At 31.6% G+C, this 25,102-nt stretch overlaps 2 protein-coding genes across 2 annotated transcripts; both read left to right on the top strand.

Annotated features, from left to right (window-relative positions):
- Positions 1 to 1,012: 1,012 nt before the first annotated feature.
- Positions 1,013 to 2,909, top strand: LOC149528557 (glutathione S-transferase F9-like). The gene is made up of 3 exons (XM_089809159.1): positions 1,013 to 1,159; positions 1,246 to 1,294; positions 2,470 to 2,909. Exons 1-3 carry the CDS (start codon positions 1,013 to 1,015, stop codon positions 2,907 to 2,909), a joined length of 636 nt encoding a protein of 211 aa, XP_089665285.1.
- A 2,937-nt stretch (positions 2,910 to 5,846) lies between these two features.
- Positions 5,847 to 7,411, top strand: LOC149528558 (glutathione S-transferase F9-like). Its single transcript, XM_089808696.1, has 4 exons — positions 5,847 to 5,993; positions 6,110 to 6,153; positions 6,584 to 6,588; positions 6,972 to 7,411. Exons 1-4 carry the CDS (start codon positions 5,847 to 5,849, stop codon positions 7,409 to 7,411), a joined length of 636 nt encoding a protein of 211 aa, XP_089664822.1.
- The last annotated feature ends 17,691 nt before the right edge of the window (positions 7,412 to 25,102 follow it).

Raw genomic sequence — 25,102 nt, forward strand, 5'->3', positions numbered from 1 at the left:
GGTGGTTCCAAATGGTCTTTCTTGGTCTGGATCTGGCTATTTCTCTGCTAAGGCAGAGGAGAAAGACAAGGAAAAAGTTGCTGCTGATTATGCTGCCAATGGCTGGGACGTTCTTAGTCCTATTGCCAATCCTAAGATTTCTGGGGTTATAATGATCATGATGATCCACCTCCCTTGGCCTAAGAGAATTAGTTATATGTTGTTTTTGATGAATAGTTGTTGTATGATGACTTATATTTTATTTTTGATGAATAGTTGTTGTATGGACGGCCTCTCTTTTGTGAATTTGTAACAAATATATTAATTTATTAATAGAATTAGGCTATTCATCAAAAGAAATAAAAAGATTATTAAAAAAATAGAAATAAAAATAAAATATTAAAATTTGTTTTGATGAAAAAATTAACATAAGATCATATGATCAAATTATTTACATTGTTTCTAAAGAATAAACCAGATGAAAACTATAATCTCTGACCTAAGGGCAGACACTACTGAAAAACTCCTGTTTTTTTCCGTAAGGTAACTTTTTAACTTTTTATTACATTAGGAAAAATTCATTTGTTTTTAGTGTTACATTTTACTCATTTAGAACATCTTACTCAATGGTTCGAAATTCTTAAGGAACACTCCCGATGTAGAGAAAGTTGTGAGAACATCTAAAAAGCCGGCCCGATTTTTTAATCAGTACAATCAAATACTTCTTCCAACTTTACAATATTTTAAAGAAATATCGAAGTCTCCAAAGCAATTACCCCACCATACGAAGAAAACTGTAGAAGTAGCTAAGCTAATCATTTTCTCTTGTTCATATCCACACAAACAAAAGCAAATTTTCTTGTTCATATCCTCGGGAACAGAAGCTAATTAAGCCGGCAAAATTGTTTGATAGCTCCCCTCTTCTATAAACATGTCTTCCATTATAACTCTCTCAAATGCATAGCAGCATTTAGAGCACCAGTTTGGGAACTGAAAAAAATAATTTTCCTTTGCATTAACAAAGGAAAGAAAAATGGTTGTCAAGGTGCTTGGAGCAGTCCAATCTGCCTGCACAAGAAGGGTTCTTACATGCCTGATAGAGAAAGATATTGAGTATGAAATTGTGCCTATTGTTTTACGAAATAGAGAGCAGAAAAAACCAGAGTTCATGGCTTTACAGGTATGAAATGTCTTACACATGGACAGTGAATATTAATCAATTCATTTGTTACTTGTTGACATGTATACGTATGATGTATGATGCAGCCCTTTGGAAAAGTTCCAGTGGTCCAGGATGGAGATCTCACACTGTTTGGTAATAGTCTTTTATTGCATATAATGTTTATGAATTATATGGGTAGTCCTGATTCTAGGCTATTGCTCTCAATTGTAATGTTATATAGGTGGACCTCATCTGGGAAACACACTTTATCCCCTTCTATCTGATTCAATACCTGATTAGGTTTATCGTATTCTGATTTGGATTATCTAGATTTATTTGGATGTTGTATAGGTTATATTGATTGTATATTAAAAAAGTCAAAATCTTCACACGTAGATCATTATAAGTGGTTCATTTGAAATCATATTTAGGGCTCATTAATTAGCTTGATTTCAGACTAGTCATTGAAACAACTCAAAATCTATAGTCTGATGTTTAATCCAAAATTATACATGTGAGAGATTCTTATAGTGAAGCACCCTATCTTTGCCTCACCCAAAAATCTTATGTAGGTGCGTCAAATTAAACTCAGTTTTATTCAACAACTTATTTGTAAAGTCTTTTGCCTTCTAAAATTTGGTTTCATGTCTACATGTTTAAATCTAATGAACATCACATCAACATGCTTTTTGTTGACGTCTCAAAAATGGTCCCCAAATAATGTAAGACCTATAGTTGTACAATAAATAATGTTCCCAAGATCAGTAGTTGTACAATAAATAATGTTTAAATTGTGTAGCCATGTGACATCAAATAATATACTGAACAAATGACTATCAAGACATCAAGAGGTACTATGCTATCAATAGCTGGGTGCTACATGACTGGGTGACATCTCAATATTTAAAAATTGTTTACAGCCTATTTGTTGCACCATTGCCTCAAATAAAGTTAACACAAGACTTTATAAATGAAAAATAAAAAATTTAATGTAGAACTCAATAATCAATGCTATGATGCATAATAACAGCTCAATATTCATTTCCATTTGTTGACTTTAAAATTATAGGATCAGAGTTTCCACATAAATATTTTATAACCATTTAAGTTCTCTAATAAGAAGCTCAATTCAATCTAATTCTATACCAACTATAAGAACCCTTTCAGTTATAGATCCCGCCCCTAAATTGAACTTGGGTGATTTAAATTATGATTTTGTATAAGACGGTCAATTTATAAATGAAGATCTAATTTTGGTAGTATAGATTATCATTTTCCATTTAAGATATTCTCTCTTCATAATTTTATATGTGCTATTTTAAAAACAGAGTCAAGAGCAATCATAAGGTACCTTGTTGAGAAATATGCAGTAAAGGGGACCTGTCTGCTGGGAAAAACCCTAGAGAAGAGAGCATTGGTTGAACAATGGTTAGAAGTAGAAGTGCAGAACTTCAGTTCTCATTCTTATACACTGATTAATCAGCTGCTGATTGTCCCAAGGATGGGGATACCTCAGGACTTGGCATTGATTGAGAGCAGTATTGAGCAGCTGGGTAAAGTGCTTGATGTGTATGAAGAGAGGTTATCAAAAAGCAAGTACTTGGCAGGGGATTTTTTTAGCCTTGCTGATCTGACTCATCTTCCTTACACTGAATATATAGTGAATGTTACTGATAAGGGATATCTGGTGAGGGATAGGAAACATGTGAATGCATGGTGGGAAGATATCTCCTCTAGACCAGCATGGAAGAAGGTTTCAGCTATGTGAAACCTTGGATAACATGCCTGATTTTGCAAAGTTTAACTATGTTGTGTGTTTTAAAGATGCATGTGGGAGACTATATAAATAATAACATCTTAATTTCTAGTTTCAAAACAGTGCTATCCTTTCTCACAAAACAATGATATGTGCAGTAGTTAAGTTATATGCACCTTAACTATTCTGCTTAAAACTTGTTAATTTTGGCAGAGTATGTATATTTCCTGTTAACAATTATATTGCAAAGACTTTGAATGCAGTATACCATAGATTATTATGGTCTTGAATTGATCTTCGTTGACTACTTGTTCCAAATCTAGTAGTCAATGTATGTCTATTACTTGCATTAGGATGTTGTTCTTTATTCACGCAATTCTGCATATCATAATAGTTATTTGTATGCTTTTATCTATTTTGATATTTAATACAGTTCTTTACTATAAAAATAAAAAATCCATCAAAATACATTGAATTATAATGATTTATGTCTTTACAATAATATTATTTTGTATAAAGAATAGTCAAAATTGGAGTATTACAACTTCTTACATCATCCATATACATATTTTAATAGTGTGTAACTTTTTCATAAGATATATACCACTAATGCCATACTAAATTATTGACCTACAAAGTGAGTCTAAAGTTAATAATAAAGAATGATTTTTTGTGTGTAATAATGTGTATATGAATTACATATATGAGTTAAAAATATATATGTAAGATATATACCACTAATACCATACTAAATTATTGACCTACAAAGTGAGTCTAAAGTTAATAATAAAGAATGATTTTTTGTGTGTAATAATGTGTATATGAATTACATATATGAGTTAAAAATATATATGAGAGTTGAACAAAAAGTAATAGAGTATAATGGAGGACATGTGAATTGGGATACATAAGAGATGAGTAGGAAAAATAGAATGAGCATAAGAAGAATATTCCAATTGATATACTAATGTTTATGTATTATAAATATATAGAATAAATGCATGATGCTTATATTAGTTAATATATTTGAAAGCACATAGAGATATTTTATATTTCCCCTCTCCTGCTAACATTAATCTTGAAGGAGAAAAAGGAAAAACTTGGTGCAATATGTAAACTCTAGTTTAGTTAATTATCATTGATTTGCTACAATTACTGTCATGCAATGATTAAGCATATATGTACTCCTATATAAGGAGTTTCAAGGTCTATTTTATGGGATGGAATGTCTCATGAAATAGAAAATAATTTATTATAAGATATTTTGAAACATCATTTTTCAATTATGATTTTGTAAAGTTATGATTATATTTGTCTTTTCTTTTAATTAGTACAGTAAAAGAACTGAGTTAATTTTTAAATATTAATTATTGAAAAAATAACTAAAACATATAAATTCAGTACATTTATCATTGATTGTTAAATGAGAATGATTTTAGTTGAATATAATTATAAATCTTTTAGATTACATATAACTTAAGCTTATATAGCTTCAAGTTAAAATCATACCAAAATGATTTTAGGATCAAAATATGCTTGACCATATTACATTTAGCTTATTAATTAGTTGAATATTGAATTTGTAAATTGCCATCTACATTTCTTATCAAATCTTTTAAGAAGTATTCACACAATGATAGCAATGTAGATGGCAAGTTGCAAATCTCATATCTTGCTGACTTTGCTTCCAAGAAGCCTACATGGTCAATGAACTATCACAAAGCTCTTGATACTCACCATCCAGTAATCCTTAGAAATTTTAATTTTTAGAATCAGAATGGTGGTATTGAAAAAGAAGAAAATGATAGGTTCCTATTGAAGACGAAAATGAGGTGGGGTATTACCAATGTTCTGAATGCTCGTTTGTAGATAGCAGCCTTAGGGAAGCAATTAAAACAAAAGCAACGCAAGCAGACTTCAAGCACTCTTATGGTTAGAGGCGGTGTTAAAAGGGGAGTTGAGGATTAAGATAAGATGAATAAGGTTTTGATTTTCTTTCATATAAGTTGCAGTTCTAATAGGTCATGATGTTTAGATAAAAACTATTTTATTTCGTATTGATGAAAAACTTTTTAGGTCGATCTTATTGTTTATTATATAAGTCTGATATGTATTGTTAATGCAATTATAGTTTTAATCTTCTATTGATTTAAAAATAATAATAATACTATAATACTGTTTATATAAGTTAAATATTTTTTATAAGTATATAATCTATACATTTTCTTAGTTTGTTAAAAAATCAATATTTTTTATAAATATATAATCAATAAATTTTCTTAGTTTGTTGAAAAATCAATATTTAAAGCTAAGATACGATACAATTTTATAGAAAAAGATTTATTGAAATCTAGAATGATTCCTGTATGAGTCTACACTACCACTTCACAATACAAATCAAACTTGACTAAGTTTCATTTGAATAAACATTTTACTATTAATATGATTTATGAATGCAGTTTAAAGGTTTGAATAAGTCATAAATTCTGAACTATCCCCTGATTTTGAAAGCTCCATTCGATAAACCTGTAACCTAACATCTCGCTACAATCAATGAAAAATAATCATATCAGATGCATAATTCATATGGACAGTGTACCTTTCAATAATGTGCTCCCACGTCGAATCTATCACCATCACTCCCTTTGCTTCAGACCCCTGACTCATTTATAGAAATTGAACGACTCAGATCGATTCCATGGTCCTCCAATGCCTATCTTGCCTGTGTATCCGTCGATTCTCACTGCTCAATAGTACATTTGTGGAAATATCCAGACTGTTTTCTTTTGTTAATGAAAAGTTCAAAAGTCAATTAGATGACCAAATTATTTTGTTAGCTCCCATCTTCTACAAATACATCTCCCATCACAACTCTTTCAAATGCACAGCAGATCTTGTAGCTTCTGATAGGAATAAGGGCAATTCTTCTGTATTAAGAAGAGAGTTAAAATGGCTATCAAGCTGTTCGGACCAGCATATGCTTCCTGCAGCAGAAGGGTGCTTGCATGCCTGATAGAGAGAGATATTCAATTTGAAATTGTCCCTGTTGGTATATTTAAAGGGGAGCAGAAAAAGCCAGAGTTTCTGGACTTACAAGTAGGGCACCTTACATATAAATTTTCTCAGCTTGTAAATTGCAAGAACGCATATACATAACATCTATACAGTTACTGAGATGCACCATGTTTTAAATTTTTATTTGTGTAATGCAGCCCTTTGGACAAGTTCCAGTAGTGCAAGATGGAGATCTCACACTGTTTGCTAATGATATTTATTATTGTATATTGGTTCAAGAACTATATAGGTCGTCTACACTATTGGTTTCAATTTCATACATTCGTTTTATATATAGATCGATCGGATTTGGGTAACAAAGCTTTGACTCATCTGTGTGATATATTTTGATTGGCTACTTAAAAACTTGATGATGAGCTCCTCTGCATATATAACCCTGATTAAGCCTGATTAGGGTGACTTAAACTAGCAACTCCAAGATAATTTATTGACTGTTTGAGTAAACCTCATTTGGTTCATTAGAATGACTTCAAATATCTTGACTCCATATGATCTATTGGTTGTTTGAGTAGTCCTGATTTGGGTGATGTATATTATCAAATTCTATATGATAGATTACTTTTTATATTAATGCCGCATTTGGTTAGTGATGATTTTCAATTTCCATGTAGTTATAGTCATTGAAAATAGATAAATGCTTTTGGGTACCTAGGATTCTCCCTTTCCATGTCTGTATATAAAACTTGTGTGAATGGTGTAGATGATCATCTTCAATGTGTATTCAATTTAGTTTTTTAGACCTGATTTGAACAGTACAGATTTCCAATTTACATATAATTAAACATTGAATATGTTTAAGCATTTTGTGGGTGCTAATGATTATCATTGCCCATGTTTGTATTCAAAACTTATGTGGGTGATGCAGATAATTATTTTCTATTTGATGTTTATGGAGCGTCTTACAAATTTATGCGTTATTAGTTCATCACTCATGTAAAATATATATGGGCTTCATTTGGGTAGTGTAGAGCTGACTTTCTATTAATTGGGCACGTGTAGAGTCAAGGGCTATCATAAGGTACTATGCTGAGAAATATGCAGGGCAAGGGACTTGTCTGCTTGGTAAGACTTTGGAGGAGAGAGCATTGGTTGAACAATGGCTTGAAGTTGAAGGACAGAACTTTGGCCCTCATGCTTATGCACTAGTTTATCAACTTCTCTTTGCTCCAAGGATTAATGTGCCCCAAGATAAGGCATTTATTGAGAGCAGTGCACAAAAGTTGGGGGAAGTGTTAGATGTGTATGAAGAGAGGCTGTCAAAGAGCAAGTACTTGGCAGGGGACTTTTATAGCCTTGCTGACCTCTCTCATCTCCCATTTACTGACTATATAGTCAGTGCTGCTGATAAGGGATATCTGGTTAGGGACAGGAAACATGTGAATGCATGGTGGGAGGATATTTCCTCCAGACCTGCGTGGAAGAAGGTTCTGGCTATGTGAATCCATGGATCACGTGGCTTGTTCTCTTGCAATTTTAAATTCTAGTCTGTTTGGTGATCAACGTAAATGAGAATTATGATTGTATCACTGGCTGTCAAGAGTTTTTAGAAGCTTAAAGTGGTGAATGATATCTAATGTCCTTCCTTAAAATTTAGTTAGAGTCTAGAATTTTGTATCTTCACAGTGCAACGAGGATATGGGTAATAAAAGTTGTGGTCTGTTCTGAAGTTAATATTGTCATTAATTTGGTTTCCTATCTTTGATTAGATCGAGTGAATATCAAAATTTAGTTTGAAGCTCAGTTGAGAGGAAATCCTTTTTCAATATATTATTATAATCAAATATTACATTTGCGGACTATTTGTAATTTGCGTTGTGAAGATGTGTCTTAGAAAATAGCTCGGTGGCTAACTGGTGTTAGGATTTCTCAATGTGTTTCATATTTCGGACGTACTGTTAGGCTTCCAAATGATACTAAATATTATTGGAGAACATTAGGGTAGAGATTAAGTGACTAAAACACGATATCAGTGATAGGAAGAAGCTGCAACAGTCAACATTATTGAAATTGGAACTTTACACGGCCAATCAATGTTGGATCTTAACAAATATAGAGAAACACTACAGCCATGTGACTGAAAATGTACTGCTCCTTATCCTTTGAAAGGAAGGACAGTTCACAGACGGCAACAGCTGATTAGTTGTCCTTATCTGACAGGGGTGAGTGTAATTTTTATTTGAATAAAACAATATTCGCCATCAGCAAATTAAAATTAATATTTTATGACGCTCTTTAATTTTTTATATTTGATATTTAGAATGACTATATTAAAATAAATGTTTCAAATATTATTGTGCTTAAACAAAAATATTAATTTATATCTAAAAATTAGAGATTAATGTTTTGAAGAGTATGTTAAATATATTTTATTTTGTCTTAAATAATTTATTCGATAGTAATTTTTTAGGTATTATTGATTATTCTTATTATATAATATTTATTTTTTTCAATTAAGTTTAAGTTTAGTATGTAAACTATTATATTATAGATTAGTTTTATGTGAATATTTAGAATTACATGTAAACTACATTTTAGTAAATTTAAAAAATTATATCTATTTAAAGTTTAAATATTTAATAAGTGTCACAAAGTGGCTAGTACTTATTATAGTTTGTAGATAAATACAAAAAGTTAAGAAAACTAATATTATTCTTGGTAAATTGTGAGTCTCTTATCCAAGAAGTCTTGGGTTGATCGCACTTGATTGAAATTGGAGTATTCAGTTTCCCAAAAGGTAAAGAAAACTAATATTCTTCTTTATTTAAATTGATAAAAATAAGAAAAATATTACCAAAATATAATATTGTGATTAATATTAAAATATAGCTACCATAAAATATCAAATTGAAATAAACTAATGTAATAGTTATAATTAATAATAAAAATGTAATGCAACAAGTATCAAGTGGAATGCACTCTACTTGTTCTACTAAGACAACTGGAGGTGCACAACATTAGCCTCGACAGGTCATTTCCCCTAATGTTTCTAACTTGGTTTTTAAGAATTTTCACATTTACAATAATGTTCAAAGTATATGAACAATCACGACTTAGTTGTAATTAAAAAATAATTTCTAGAGTTTGAATTATAGATCAATTATTGAATTTAATAAGTATAATCGGTACAACTACATATAAAACACTTGACAAAGAAATTTTCTTTGTTTGGTAAGTCACCAAAATGATTTACTATAAATAGTAAATTGACTCGCACAAACTTTCTTTGTCGTAAATCTCAAATTGTTTTGCCCAAATTGATTGGGAGTGCTGAAAATAAATCGCTGACAACATTATTTTCGTGTCTGCAACTATACATTTCATGAAGTCAGAACATGTGAGAAGCATGGAAATAAAACTTGATGTACAACATATGATAAAGTGTAGTGGGAGTTTCTTCTCAACGTGTTTAGGAGATTTAGGTTTTGACAATACTAGATTGGCATAATTAGATCACATTTTTATGCATCGAGATTTTTAGTGGTACTTAATTGATCTTTATGTGCTTTTTTTTTATAGGAGAAATGACATTTGCCAAGATGATCTAGTACCATCATTTTAATTTGTGTTGATGAAGGATGTGTTGGGAAGGCTGATCAAGGCTCCATGGGAAATAAGGTTATGGAAGGGGATAGTTGATTAGCACCAATCACTCATTCCCAATTTGTAAATGATATGTTCCTTTTTGGCGAGGCTTCCATTTCTAAGGTGGAAGCAATCAAAAGATCATTGGAATATTATGTTGGTGTTTCAAGTTACTACACGAATATGGATAAATAAAAATTTGACTTCTTTAATACTTAAAAAGTCTTGTGGAGGAAACTAGTGAAGCTACTTCGTGTTTGGATTTCAAATCTCCTTGAGAAATACTTGATGGCTCCTCTTTTTGTTGACATGAATCACCCATTCTATTGGTAGGATGTTATTTCTTAGTGGTTGAGTAAATCATATTGTGGATAATGTTCTTCTTTCTTTAGATTTGCATGATGTCAAGGAGGCCGAGGCTAAAATAATCATTCTTGTTGAAGTAATAGATCATTTAATTCCTCATTTATTGGTGAAAGACATTATCAAGGAGAGGTTGGATACACTCACAAGATAGTATAAGAGCTACTAAAAATGTAGGGTTTAACTCTAGATTGTAATAGGTAGGGGTTCAACACAAAACTTTGGTTACAAGCCAATTATAGGTTGTAGCTTACTCTGCATGCAAAATGGGCCATGAAACTAGACATAAATGAGTGGTGAGGTTAGGAAGAAAGAAAGGGATTCCCCTTACCAGTTCCAAGGTGATTTGACTCATCTTGAGAAAGTAAGGTGTTTCTTGGATGGGCTAAATTCATTTTTGAAACTCTAATTTTTGTATTCTATATTTTAGCCCAATTTTAAGTTCATCCAACTCAACTCTGTTATTTGGTTCTTTGTATTTGTGGTCTAACCTAATATTTTGTTGTGGGAGTATTATTTTAACTTGAAATTTGATGATGTTCAAGAAAATGTATTAATGGATTACTCTCCTGGGGTATAGTGTTGAACATGTCTCTTGCAATTTGATGATGTTCAGGCAAAGTGTTAGCAAAGTACTCCCCTCTCCAACAATAGTTCCTAGTCCACATCCTATGTTCACCTTCTTTATTGATAGCTTATATTTTTTGCCTTCTTATCTTTCTTTTTCAGCTCCCTCTCCTTTAGGTGTTTCTCTTTTTCCTCTTTCTTCCTCTCTTTTATTATTTGTCTTTCAAGATTTTGCTCATGTTTCCATTTTCTTATCTGAATTTGATTTTATTTTCCTTGCTTCCAACTATTTTTTCTTCCTTTCTTTTAACTCTTCAAGTTCAGCCTTCTTTGCTTCTTGCTACTCTTGCAATATTATGTACTCATTAGATGTAAGTAATTGAGATCTCCCACCCAATCTAAGAGTAGTGTTATCAGAAGAAATGGATCTCTTCGTAACCTTTTCAATTGGTAGCTTCAAAATAAATCTTACTCACTCCTTACTTCATAACATTTGTTCATTTTTTGGCTCAAAAGCTACATATGTATTCATTGCATTTAGATTATGCTCAACTTGCCCATCTACATTTGCATTATGTTCCAAATTTGAAGTGTCCCTATTTTTCATTTTTTCCCAAAAATTAACCACTTTTGATCTTGGTTGTGTAGATGGAGGAGGCATGGTTAATGAAATTTCTTTATTTTTGAAATCAATATACACTCCCAAATCATTTGCTTATTCATTAACCCAATTAAGTGTATTAAATTATTTTGGCAAACACATTTCATGATGCAGGTTATTGTTATATTATGTCTGGCTAATATGTGTTGGTGAAAACACATCATCTACTAATTTGAATTTATATTTCCATTTGTATCATCTATATGTTATTTTTTCATTTGGCCAAACATTGTTCAATAACATCATTTTCATAACCAACTAAGCTTAGGATGCTTGCAATGCGTACAACATCATGTTCATCTTCTATATTGAATGCATCACTTGGCTATGTGTCACTACAAAGTGCATCTCTATCTAGTGGCCAAATTTCATTCCTTCAAAAACTAACCTTTATGTTGTAAAATAGAAGGGCATGTTTGAAAGCTTTTCTTGTAAAGTCTTCCAATTATGTTCTCCTTATATCTATGTCTAGATGTTTGGCCATCTATTTTGACATTTAAAATTTTAAATATGCCTTGAATTGAGAAAAAAACACTTACATGTAATGGTTGTAGTTTATGAGTAGTGTGAGTAGGAAATGTAATATGATCTATTCCTAGAGATATTTGCTCTTGAATTGTATTAAAGGCAACATGGCTTCCATGCCCATCAAAGATGAGGGGATGCCTATTTTTGTATGAAGTGCCACCAAGAACATACCTAGAAAAATGATGCAATCAATTTAAGAAAAAATCTTTTCTCATCCAAGCATGTGCCTATGTTGCCATGCAAGCTCCTACTTCACATTTAGTAGTGTAATTGTTAAGTGTTTTGTATGCTTTGAAAAGATAGATGCCTAGTGTGTTGTGACCAACCACATTTACAAAACATGATACTGTAATCCATTTAGAACTTTTAGATAAGACTTGGGCACACTTCTACAAACCAAATTTGCAATGACCAACATCCCACAATTTTTGATTCATCATATTTCATATGAAAGTTTGTTCATAGTGATTAACATTATACAATTCTGATTTTTTTTTTATAGAAATTTGCAACAATACTTGGTTGTAGCATCACTATTCTATCCCTATCTAGACCCTCTTTAGTTTTTATTGTCAAATTTGGATGGCATTTGTAGAATCCCACCCACTATGAATTCTCTATAAGTCATTTTTGAATAGATTTGGCCTTGTTTGACAGATGTGAACCACATGTGACTTGAGCTAAATTACCTCCAATACATGACCAAGATGAGCTAAATCTTTACAACACTAAACAAGCTCCGTAATTGTTGGTGGTCCCTTTGATTTTATTGTTGTGAGTTCTGATAGCCAACATGTTAAGCTACTAGAAGGGTTTGCCCACTTTTTAGTTATTCCTCTCATTGGAAAAAAAATGCATTCAATATCTTGAATGGAGCCTTCAATCTCCTCCACTATCCACTAGCTTTCGAACCTTTAGGTATATTTTTTGATTTTTAAAGGTTTTACAACAACATCTACATTGTTTGTATTATTGACAACAAGATTTCAATTTGTGTTATCTATATTGGGGTTGGCTGAATTGACAACAAAATTGCAATATGTCTTATGAGCAGTTGGGTTGGCTAAATTCTCACCATCATTAGACTCAACCATATGCAATCTAACACTATAGGAATAAGCAAGAACTTCTTAATTTTTGGGTTGTTCTTTTGCTTCTTCTCTATCTTGATGTCATAATGTCTAAAAAAAGAAACAAAAAATACTAGCATGCATAAAATAACCTTGTATAGAAAAGTTCATTCCCACAAATGATATGTTGTTATGAAGTAAAACTATATGTTGTTGTAGTTTGCTTATTTATACGATAAAACACAATCATAATCATTCTTCACTCAGGATATAGATAAATTGGTAATACATATATAGTTTAGAAGTAAATTGTAAAAGATTAGTAAAACCAATGAAAATAATGAAACACTCATCGTAGTAGAAATGGTTTATCTTGTGTAGTATAGTGTCAACTAACATGTTGTTAGTGTTGGGAGAATCTATCACAACCCATTTCTCCTAATCCTAATAAATTGGCATTATTGTTGCCACTTGTCCAAAATTTTATCTTTTATAAAATTGTTGAATTCAAATTAATCTTGATTTTAACCAATTAACATTATTTGGAGTGTCAGTTATGGAAGGATCTATTAATTAGGGATATTTACTACCACTATGATGATTAGAGATGGGGGTTGATGGCTCCTGAGCACCCTAGTCTTTTAGTGTCCCCTCCAATCATTACCTCAATATCTACCCAAATATTACCAATATAAAAATAAAATGCAAGAGCACTAATTACTAATCAATATGGTTTAAATTAGATATGCAAGTATATGTTACTCCTGGATGCACAAAGAGGTAGTAAGGTAGAATTTGTATGGCAAGGTCATTTGTTTCTAAGGTTACATCAAGAACATCAATTAGCTAGCAATATCGAGCAATATTTAATTTACTTCTACCTTGGCTATGTTTGGTGTGTGTGTGTGTGTGTGTGTGTGTGTGTGTGTGTGTATTGCATTGGTGTTACATATATGTAATGAACCACCATATATGTGACTTCTACTTTATAGAAAATTTTTGACTTGTTTCATTTGGTCATCTTGAGTTAATCTATTTGACTCCTAGTCGATATGTTGTTCAACATTTACTTATTAACATAGACTTACTATTATGCACTCAACTTAGAGCCTTTGATTGACATGTATGTTTGGATTTGGTTTGATTAATCTATTGATGTAGAACTTTGGATCAATGTTGCTAGACACATTTGACTAAGTGACTTTCTTTCATTCATCTTCTTATCATATTGGTTAAATATATGCTACTACTTCTCAGCTAAATGGTGCCTTTTGAGGTAAAATGTCAACTTCTGAAAGTATTTAGATGCATAATGATAATTAAATGTTAATGAGTACATTGATGAAATTATGTTTAATGACAAATCAAATGATGATGAATTAGATGTAATGTGATTGCATTTCCTATTATGTTTTGTAAATAGTGATAACTTTAAGAATCCCCTCTCAAAAAAATTGCCTAAAATGTTGGCAAATCCAATATTTTGTGGGCAAGAAAATTTTAATGTTGAAGGCAATTATTTTGTTCCATATAGGGAAATAAAATATTATATGTTGGTGATTTTTTTTCTTGCCCTAGCAAAAACCATTTTAAATATGGCGAATTAATATTTTTCTTGCTAACAAATAAATAAATGATGGCTATTTTTTCCCATACCATAAATGAATTAATAATGTCAGAGGAAAATTACTTGTTTTGTATGAAAATGAATAATAATGGTCTTGGCTAATCTTTAGTGGTAAACTAAAAAATTATTTAATCTGAAAGTGAATTGGCACATGTATTGGCTAGTAACTATACTGACTACTAAGTAGTCACTTCAAGTTTCGACTTGTAAGTTGTGTACTATCTTATGTCTATTATAAATAATTTTGTAACATTGTTATGTCAGTGCCACTATTACCAAGTTAGTTACCATCACTTTCAAGTTTTGTATTGTTAACACAATAGTTTTATCGACCATTGATTAATTAGAGATCAACAATAGAAGATGCATTTTGTGACCACTTGCTTGAAAAGACTTGAAGTCACATGAAATTCTCTAGGATGGAGACACATGGAAAGTTTTGCATGGAAACCATTAATTGGAATGTACTCAATGTCAAACACTTTCGACTATCCAAAATTAGTGCCATTACAATTTGGCATTTTATACACTTGAGAATTAATAGGAATACAAAAAAAAAAAAAGATATGAGAGATTGAAAATGCCAAAAAATTTAATGCAACTAACATTAAATAGCCTCTCCAATTCCTCTTTAATTATCATTTCTCAAATTCTTCAATCTAAATTCAATTTGTAGAGTTTCTTGAGTCTTAGTCATGGATACACCAATTTTTCTGAAATGCATTAGGTAGGATGTCTTTGCAATGATTTGCAAGCTAGATTCCCAAAGTCCTTTTATTCACCATGCTATATCCATGGTCCTTGGCCATGAATTCTTAAGAAATGATAAGAGGTATCATGTGTTCATGGATATTACCTCCCACTTCCTTGTGTCTCTTCTTGACCTTGGAGGTAGTCAAAGTGACATTCTAATGCTTCTGCATAAATTTTTTAAGGAAAATTTTTTAGAAGATGATGTCAAAATTCTTATATTGGTTGAGTAGGTACTAGGGTTGGGCATTAGCATCCCTTTTACAGATGTAGAAGACAAGTGTTAGGAGCAAGGCATAGGGAGCATTGTACAGAAGCATCCTTTCTTGTTCGACATGAATGAACAATAATTGAATTGCCATTAGAAGTGAGCAGAACTCAGAAGGGATTGTCTATGAAAGTGGTTGTTGTTGGATGATGTCATCGAGACTGACTTCACATAGCTGGAAAAGTTCAACAACATCATCCTCTCCAATAGATTCCTCACAGAGGGACTTGAAGACCTTTCTAATTTGTTGGTGTAAATATGTATTTACTATTTACACTTACTTGAGTTTACTTAGGTTAATGCATTATTTTATTATATTGTATTATTTTATTATTTTATTTTGTGAGACACTTAGGTGTTTGTGTACCTTGTTGAGTTGTCATGTTGACAACATAGAAGTACGCAACTCTATTTTAGCACATGGTGTCTGTAACACTAGAGTTTGCATCATTTACTGAGTTGTCATGTGGACAACATAGTTATTTGCACTCCCTTTTTAGCACATGTTGTCTAGAAAATTGATTTGCATGTTACACTATTGTAGGATTATCCTCTCATCATCACACTTACTTCCATGTTTAGTAGAGGGTAACCCATATCTAGTGGACACATGCCTTGTTGTTTGATTTATCATGTTGCTGATTTTGAGGCATTCTAGATACATCTTGGAGGCCTTTATATATAGACACTCCTAGTGTACTCTTAATACATATTGAATGAATATATTGTCATTATGATCATACTCTTTTTTCTAGTCTATAGTTGTGCTTGTGTTTGAGTTCTTGGTTCTTGGTTGAATTTTTCCCTAAGGAAAATTCTTACATGGTATCAAAGCTTGGAGATTTTCTCATCACATAGTCATTCGAGACCATTGTTTCTTTAGCACCTCAGCTCGAATCTAGAGTACTGCAAAAATTTTGAGCATTTAGAGCTAGATCTGACCTCGCCATTGCATCTGAAATGTTGATTCAGTGAAGATCAACTATAAACTTAGGTACCTTAGGCCAAAGTAGACTGTGAGGCAATTTTTTTGCAAAACGGCACCCAAAGGCCTCGATTTGCAATCTGGGTATGGTCATTTACAGATCTATTTGATTAATTTTTTGAGTTTATAATTTAATTCTTTGCATTATTTTTTCATTTTATTATTTTTAATTTTTCTTTTTCCCTTTGGGTAGAAGAGATTTTTTTTTGTAGAACTGGGTTGTCAGACCCCAGCCCTATGTGGAGGATATTCCACAAAATATTCTTTTATTTCTATGGTGAGCTACCAGAACTGGCAAGCATATACTTTGATAACCCATGGCCACACAAATACCACCATGAGTTCTTTGCCTTGGTAGTGGAGGCTTTCCTCTTTTAAATTTCTAAACATTGTGTGCACAACGCATGTGGGAGCTTTCACAAAAACTTTTGGCACATTAAAGTTTACCGATGGCTACTATTGCTAATCTTGATGTCGATTTTCAGAACTCTAGCCATGAAGTGCTTCTGTTAATCCATGTTACAAACCTTTAATTTAGCATTGAGTTTCACGCCAGTGGTTAACAGTTCCATAATAGACTTCTAGTCACCTACACATCCTTTTGTTTGCCACGTGGCCTCTCCATGGCACCCATGCCCACTCTGCACCATGCGACATGTTTTGATTATTCTAGCAACCCACTCCTCTATGACATGCAGTGAATTTTAATTCATCCACAACAACCCTGCCACATTGGCTATGCATACAGTGGACAGTCCACTTAGTGCCATGTGGAGCCTAGCTTGTCACCATTTGTAAACAGTGAGGACACCTCAATTGCCATGTAGATCCTACTGACTGCCACATCTGTGACTACATAGATGACCACATGGAAAATTCTGTATAGGACACATGTATAGTCTATACTGTATGATAGTCTAGTCACATTTTTTTAAATTTTATTTTATTTTATTAGACTACAGGAATCGAGTGTAGCACGGACCCACCTATAAACTGCAGTGCATTGGGTAAATTTTTTAACATGACTGGTAGCACTGGTGCGACACACCCACCTATACCATGGAGACAGGGGAGACTAGAACTCATGACCAACCCCTTCCAACAGGGAAGATTTAGCCAACTAGGCTAGGGTCCCTGCCCCGGATAGTCTAGTCACCTTAACATGTCACCAAGCTGCTAATTTTTTTGTTGATGTCAACATTTCATGGGAAAAAATTTGACAGTCACTTGACCATCATTCCCAAGAAATTTCCAATTGCTATGATGGCCATTTGACTATCAAATTTAAGATAGTAATTTTCCTGCTAGACCACTCTCCAAATTGCTTTTTGATTTGGCAGCCTATCTTTGCAAGCCCATAACTTGGTCATCTAGACTCCAATTCAGGTGTGATTTTTTTTGAAATTGGGTAGAATTTCTTGGACTTTCTAGTGGTGGTGTTATTTTCTAGTTTTGGTGCAAGGAATTTTCAGAAATTGAATTTTTTGGCAACCATCCCTACTTAATTTTGTATTTTGGAACTTCAAATTCTCCGTAGGGGCACATTTGGTCACTTTTTCATGCATTATTTTTCATCTACTTTCTAGATCTAAAGTTAGATGGTTATGGAAAAAAATCTCACTTTTAGAACTAGGGCTTTTTTTTCATTGTAAAGCTTTGTTTGCTTTTCAGAATTGTTGTACATCTAAGCTACAGTGCCTAGTGATAGATTTGGGCCTCAAAAGGTAGTTGCAAAAGAAAAATTAGAATGTGCACTTTGTTCATTTTGACAAGTGGCCCATTGTACATGCACTGCTTATAAAGTGCCAAAAACATCTTTTTTGTTTTTTTTGTTTTTGTGGGGCGGGGGTGGTTCTTTTGCTTGAATGAAAGGTGGGGTGTGTACTATGTTCTTGTGTCTCTCTTTTGTGCTCTTTTCATTTTCTACATCATGGGTTCATTTAAATTTCCACCTCTAACTTCACACAATTATTCTACATGGAAAGATATTACATGGAGTAGATTAATGGAGAAGGTTACAATCTTTATGTTAATGGTACAATTATTGAACCTACTGATGCTAAAGAACTCATTGAATGGAAAAAATAAGACCAACAGGCTTTAGGAATTATTAGGAGTTGTTTACATAGAGATCTTTTCTTCCACATTGCCAGTTTCATGGAATCCAAACCTGCTTGGGACAAAATTGAATCATTATATGGTAAGGTGGATGAAGAAAGGGGATTTTTGATAGAGGATGATCTAATTCTCTTGGATCCAAAGAATTTTGACACAATTTAGGATTACATCAACAAAGCTAATGAGTATAGGGCACTTCTTAAAGATTGTGGAAATCCCATGAAGGATGAAAAGTTGATTCATCACATCTTGAAGAGGCTACCTTCAAAGTATGGCTTGTTTTTTTTGAGTTTTAATACTCATAGGTTGACCATGGGAACTACTTACCAGAAGCCTACATTTGATGATTTGTAGAGATGTTGATTATTGAACAATCACACTTGATGGATTTAGGACTTCTCATGACATCAAAGCCCAAAGCCTTTGTGGCTAGTGATGAGCATCAATCAACTCAAGGAGGGAAAAGTTCTAGCAACAACAATAAGAAGTAGTGGGAGCAGAAATCATAGTTTGAGACACAATAGTCCTCCTCACAACAAGACAATTCTTCTTTCAACAACAAGGGAAGTAATGAAAAAAAGGAAATTTTTTTTTGTGCATATTGCAAAACTAAAAGAATTGATGGGTTAGAAAACCTACTTAGTAAGAACAAAATTCAAGTGCTAGATACTTCCAAGGATTCAACTCCAACCTCTTCAAAGGGAAAAAGGCAAGTCTTCAAAAGCACCAGTTGTTCTCCAGTTGGTTTAAATGGTTTTAGCAGGACCCTTTGCAGTGACTTCAATTAGCCAAAGCCACTACATCCTTACTTTTCTTGATGACTTTTCATGTTTCACATGGGTCTACTTCCTTCATCACAAGAATGAAGTGGTTCATAAGCTTCAAGCCTTTAAGACTCATGTTGAACACAAATATAGGAAAGCCATCAAGGTTTTATGGGTGGACAATGAGAATAGATATGTAGATAGAAGACTTAGAAACTTTTGCAAGCTTGAGAGAATTGATCTTTAGAATCCACCAACATTTAGTCCACACAAGACATATGTTGCAGCATTGAGGATTAGAACTCTCAAATCCATGGAAAGTTGCATGATAAAGGCCAAGTCTCTTGATCCTACATTAGAAGTTGAAGCCATTAGTAGTGCTACTCACATACTTGATAGATCTCCTCATAATGCCCTAGATAGGAAGACTCTTTTTGAGGCATGGTGTAGTAGAAAACCAATTATGAGTCACTTCAGAGTCTTTGGTTGTCCAACATGGGCAAAACTATCTTCAAGGGGATGCAAGGCACCAACACCTAGGCCTTGTACTTTCATCAGGTATGAAGACAATGCTAAAGCTTACAGACTTATGGATCTAGAAACTCATGAGATTTTTGTGGAGAAGGATGTTCACTTTGAGGAGAGTTCACCTAACTTTTCCTCTACTCCTCTCTGCACTTCATACATAGTGGAAACTGATAGTGACACCAGCAATAGTGCTTTAGTAGATTTAGACATGTGGATTCTATTGATTTTTGCAGTGAGAGGTCACATCATTAGTCTAGTCCACATGCTTATATTGTCATAGTGAAAGGTCTATCACAATAGGGTACATGTTGTCTTCTAGCTCTAGCTTCAGTAGATGACTACTTCTTCACTTTTGTATATATTGGATGTATTGTGTAATGCATCCCTTTTCATCTCTCTTTTTGGGGTGAATGCACAAAGTTGGGTAGCAATTCTGTGGAAGTCAAATCTGTGAAACGAGACCTCTTAGAAACAGGTACCCAATTTTAAAAAATAGCCACCCATTTTTGGCTCGGGTGCCCGACCCTAAATTTAAAAAATGAGCACCAGTTATTTTTAAAAATTGGGTACCCATTTTTTATTTTCAAAAAATGGGCACCCGTTTCTCAAAAAATTAAAAATTTGAATTTTTAAGAAACAGGCACCCATTTTTTATAAATAAAAAATGGGTACCAGTTTTTTAAAAGTAAAAAATAGGTACCCATTTTTTAAAAACTCAAATTTCTAAGTTTTTGGCAGATTTTACATGCCACTTTTAGGTTTTCAAAACAAGTACCCGTTTTTTGAAATTGAAATAATGGGTGCCCGTTTCTTACAACATGAGGTGGGGTTTTTTTTTTCTTGCCTCAGATTTTGGTTTGTGACAGGCTTGGTGAGACAAAGCCTATGCCTTGGCCTCTCAAGATTTGGTTAAGGCATTGAACTGACAAATTCATGCCTTGCCATAATTTTTAGAGGGTCTTCCCGATCAATTTTTTTTACGAAACAAAAATCCATTAGAGCTCTCACTGTCCTGATTTTAGAAATATAAATTTTATAGACTTATGATTTTATTTACTATTTTATTATTATTTTTTAATCAAAGGTGGTACCTAAATGTAAAATAGCAACGTTCACTAAAATTTTAATAACTTTTTTATTTTATATTTTTTCTTAAATTAATTTATATGTCATCAATATACATTCAATTCTTTTGAAGTTAAAGAAAAAAAAAATGAAAAAAGTGAAATTTTGATCAAATTATGGTGTCCATACACAAGAGGTTTTAAAATTTTCCTTTATAGCCAATTAAAATTTTTATAAAAAAATATTCATTAAAAAATTCAAGAAAAATATTCTCATCAATCTTTGGTGTGTCAGGTAACTCCATTTAAAAGGATTCACAAAAATTCATTCATTTGTGTCAAATTATGTTGTTCGTACACGAGCGTGGTATGGTCCTGAAACAAACATTTTGAAAAAGTGGTTTTTAAAGATCCATACCGAAAAAATAATCTATCATATAAGTATACAAATAAATTACATATTCAAAAAGAAGATTCCAGGCACTACAATTTTTATTTCTGAAGTTTTTTTATATTTAATCTGTAAATGGCTCAAATTTTGGCATCAATTGACAAAATATTTCAAAAATAGGAAAAACACTTCCACTTTTTGGCAAAAAGTGAGACCCAACTTCTTGTACTGACCCTTTAGGGGAGAGTTTTTCTCATGAGGTTTTCCCTCTTTCTCCATTTTATGAGAGATTTCATTTCAATATGTACATGAGTACCTAACATGGCCTAGTAGCCAAGATCCATCTTGCATTTCATCCTAGTTTTCATAAACTTGAAGGAATTCCCCTAAGTTGCATTTAAGGGGGGGTGTTGGTGTAAATACATATTTAGTATTTACACTTAGGTTTACTTAGGTTAATGCATTATTTTATTGTTTTATTTTGTGAGACACTTAAGAGTTTGTGTACATTTTTGAGTTGTCATGTTGACAACATAGAAGTACACAACTCTATTTCAGCACATGGTGTCTACAACACTAGAGTTTGCATCATTCACTGAGTTGTCATGTAGATAACACAGTTATTCACACTCCCTTTTTAACACATGCTATCTACAACACAAATTTGTGTGTTACACCATCGTAGGCTTATCTTCTCATCATCACACTTACTTTCGTACTTAATGGAGGATAAATCATATCTGGTAGACATGTGCCTCGTTGTATGACTTATCATGTGGCTGATTCTAAGTCATTCTAGATGCATCTCAGAGGCCTTTATATATAGGGACTCTTCATTTAATCTTAATGCATATTTAATGAATATATCATCATTCTAATCATACTCTTTCTTTCTGGTCTATTGTTGTGCTTGTGTTTGAGTTCTTGGTTCTTGGGTGAATTCTTCTCTAAGGCAAATTCTTACATAATTGAAGGCTTCAAACCCTCGACCCCTCAGCAAGTTAATGCTTCCAACCTCCCTATTCCTTGGTTCCCTATTCCCTATTTCTCGAATCTTGTTTCCTTAACCGTTGCCCTTTTAGCAAAAAATATTTTTAAGATATCTATTTTTTTTCTTTGGATTGGGCCTTTCCCTTTAATGTAAATTATGAAATAGTAAAACCAGGCTGATTTAATCAACTATTTTGAATATCTATGCTATGAATCAATATTATATACATTGTACATTTAAAAATATTATCAATGAAAACAATAGTTTTTGGCTTCTCAAATCGTTGTTGTTGTTAGTCTACAACTTTGTTTTTGGCATCTCAATGCACTGCTGAAATATTAGTTTGTGACTTTGTTAAAAATAATTAACTATTAATAGTTATAAAGTTAGAACTTAGAGACAAAAAAAAAGGGTTTCAACAATCCCTTTATGGTTTCATATAATATATTTGATTAACAATTTATAGTAAAAAATGATTCAATTGAAAATTATCCAATTAAAAGTTATGTAATTTCTAAAACTAATTTTCTTTAATCTAATTGGTTAAAACAAATGGAGTGATAAGAGCGGATTTCAAGGAAAACTAAAGATTATAACCTTAACAAAGTTAAATAAAATTTTGATAATTTGTGTTAATTTTTTATTTTAGACCTATCTTGTCACCTATTTTTTTTTCATTATGACATATTTTAAATGATGAAGAATAGTTTATAAACAATTATCACAATTTTCAATATATGTTAATAATTTATAGATAATTAAACTATATTACATTTTAATTTTGGAACTAAATAATAAATATGAATAAAAATATAGTATTTGTAGTTATATTTTTAAATTTTAATTCTTTTATTTAAATTAAACAATTGTCATTGTTATTCATATCTTGCGCCAATTTTATTTTATAAAATTTAATATATCTTCATTGAATTTTTTATATCATCTTTACAATACAGAGTTTATGATAGAAAAGAAAATCATTTCTATAGTAGAAAAGAAAATCCTTTATTTATATTATATTATAACTATTATAATAATTATTATAAATTATATTTTATATACATAAAAATATTTTACATAAATAATTAAATTAATATCATGATTTTGACATGCTCAAACTTAAAAATAAAATAATAATAATTAATAACAATTTCTTTAGCAATATTTTTCTCTATTTTAATTAATATGCTATTTAAATTCATTTCATGCTAATATTGTTTTTGAAATAAAATTTTTACTAATTTTATCAATTTTTTTGCCACAAGCTTAGTTGCTATGGAACCTTGTTTAAATAATTAATATTAGTTATTCAAAAGGTTTAAGTTTTAATGATTCATGATTTGATCTGAAACATTCAATGAATGATCAATCAATGACCGTGACTTTATTTTGGGCCAAACTTTAAAAGGTTGAAGTTAAATTCTATTTCTACCTAAAATTGAGACCCATGTACTCAAAAATTTAACCCAAAATCTCAACTGCTGACTAAAAGAAAGATCGATAGCTTGAGATGAATTTCGGGCCAATTTAGGGAATGTTTTCCCATGTGCCTAGAGTCATCCAGAATCGTGAAACATGTCTAGTCATTGCAAATCTCAATTAAGTGTCAGGACTCAGTTAATATTAATAATAATTATGTTTATAAACAATTATCACAATTATCAATATATGATAATAATTTATAGATAATTAAACTATATTATATTTTAATTTTTAACCTAAATAATAAATAAAAATAAAAATATAGCATTTATAATTATATTTTTAAATTTTAATTATTTTATTTAAATTAAACTATTGTCATTATTATTTCATATCTTGCACCAATTTTGTTTTATAAAATTTAATATATCTTCATTGAATTTTTCATATCATCTTTAAAATAAAAATTTTATGATAGAAAAGAAAATCCTTTATTTATATTATATTATAACTATTATAATTTATTTTTGGCAAAACATTATATTTATATTAATAATAATTGGTTCAAAAAAGCTCCCAGAGAAAAGAACCAGAAAAGAAAAACTCTGGTAATTGCCTGATACAAAAAAAAGAATGTAGAAGAAGAAATATTGCATCAAGAGAGAGTGCCTATCAACACCAATGAATCTTGTCCTGGAGATTTTCAAATCAAGAATATAGTAATTACAAAGAGCCCAAAACTCATATAAATGCAATTCATTGATTGGTGCCAAAGACAAGACCTAGAGCTTAGCACAAAATGTCACAGAGATTACCATCACTAATCTACATCTAAAACTTCATTTAAGACCATGATATTAGAAATCCATCTAACACAAGTGTAATCCGAGATCCTAACCTGCATAAAATATCTCAAAAGAACAAGTGAGATCCATAAAAGAAAAAACATGAAAACTTGTAGAGAAGTCATGATTTACTATCAAATAAAATATGAAGAGGACTCAACCTTATTCTAAACATAATATTTTCTCATCATTTTAACGAAGTTGGGAAGATTGAGGAAGTTAAGTGGGGAAAGTAAAGAGTTAATAAACCCCTCAATACCCTTATTAGCCAAACAATTAGCTAAAAGATTGGCTTCTCTATAAGTATGCATGATGTAACATTCAGAGATTGAATCAAGAATAGACCATACTTGATGCAATATATACTGTATGGACCAATTATATATATGATATTTAACACACACATTAATAATAACTGATGAATCCCCTTCAATGTGTAGCTTAGATATAGAAAGTGATTTTGTAAGTTCTAAACCGAAAAGTAAGGCCAAGGCCTCAAATTTTTTATTAGTACATTGAGGGAGAGAAGATGATTTTGGTGCAATCACATGACCTTTAAAATCTCTAATGACTATGTTGTAGCTGAGTTTTATAGATTTCTTGTAG

Source organism: Cupressus sempervirens, chromosome 11, assembly GCF_028749045.1.
Source record: "Cupressus sempervirens isolate cs-2001-9-10 chromosome 11, ASM2874904v1, whole genome shotgun sequence".
NCBI classification, from domain to species: Eukaryota; Viridiplantae; Streptophyta; class Pinopsida; order Cupressales; family Cupressaceae; genus Cupressus; species Cupressus sempervirens.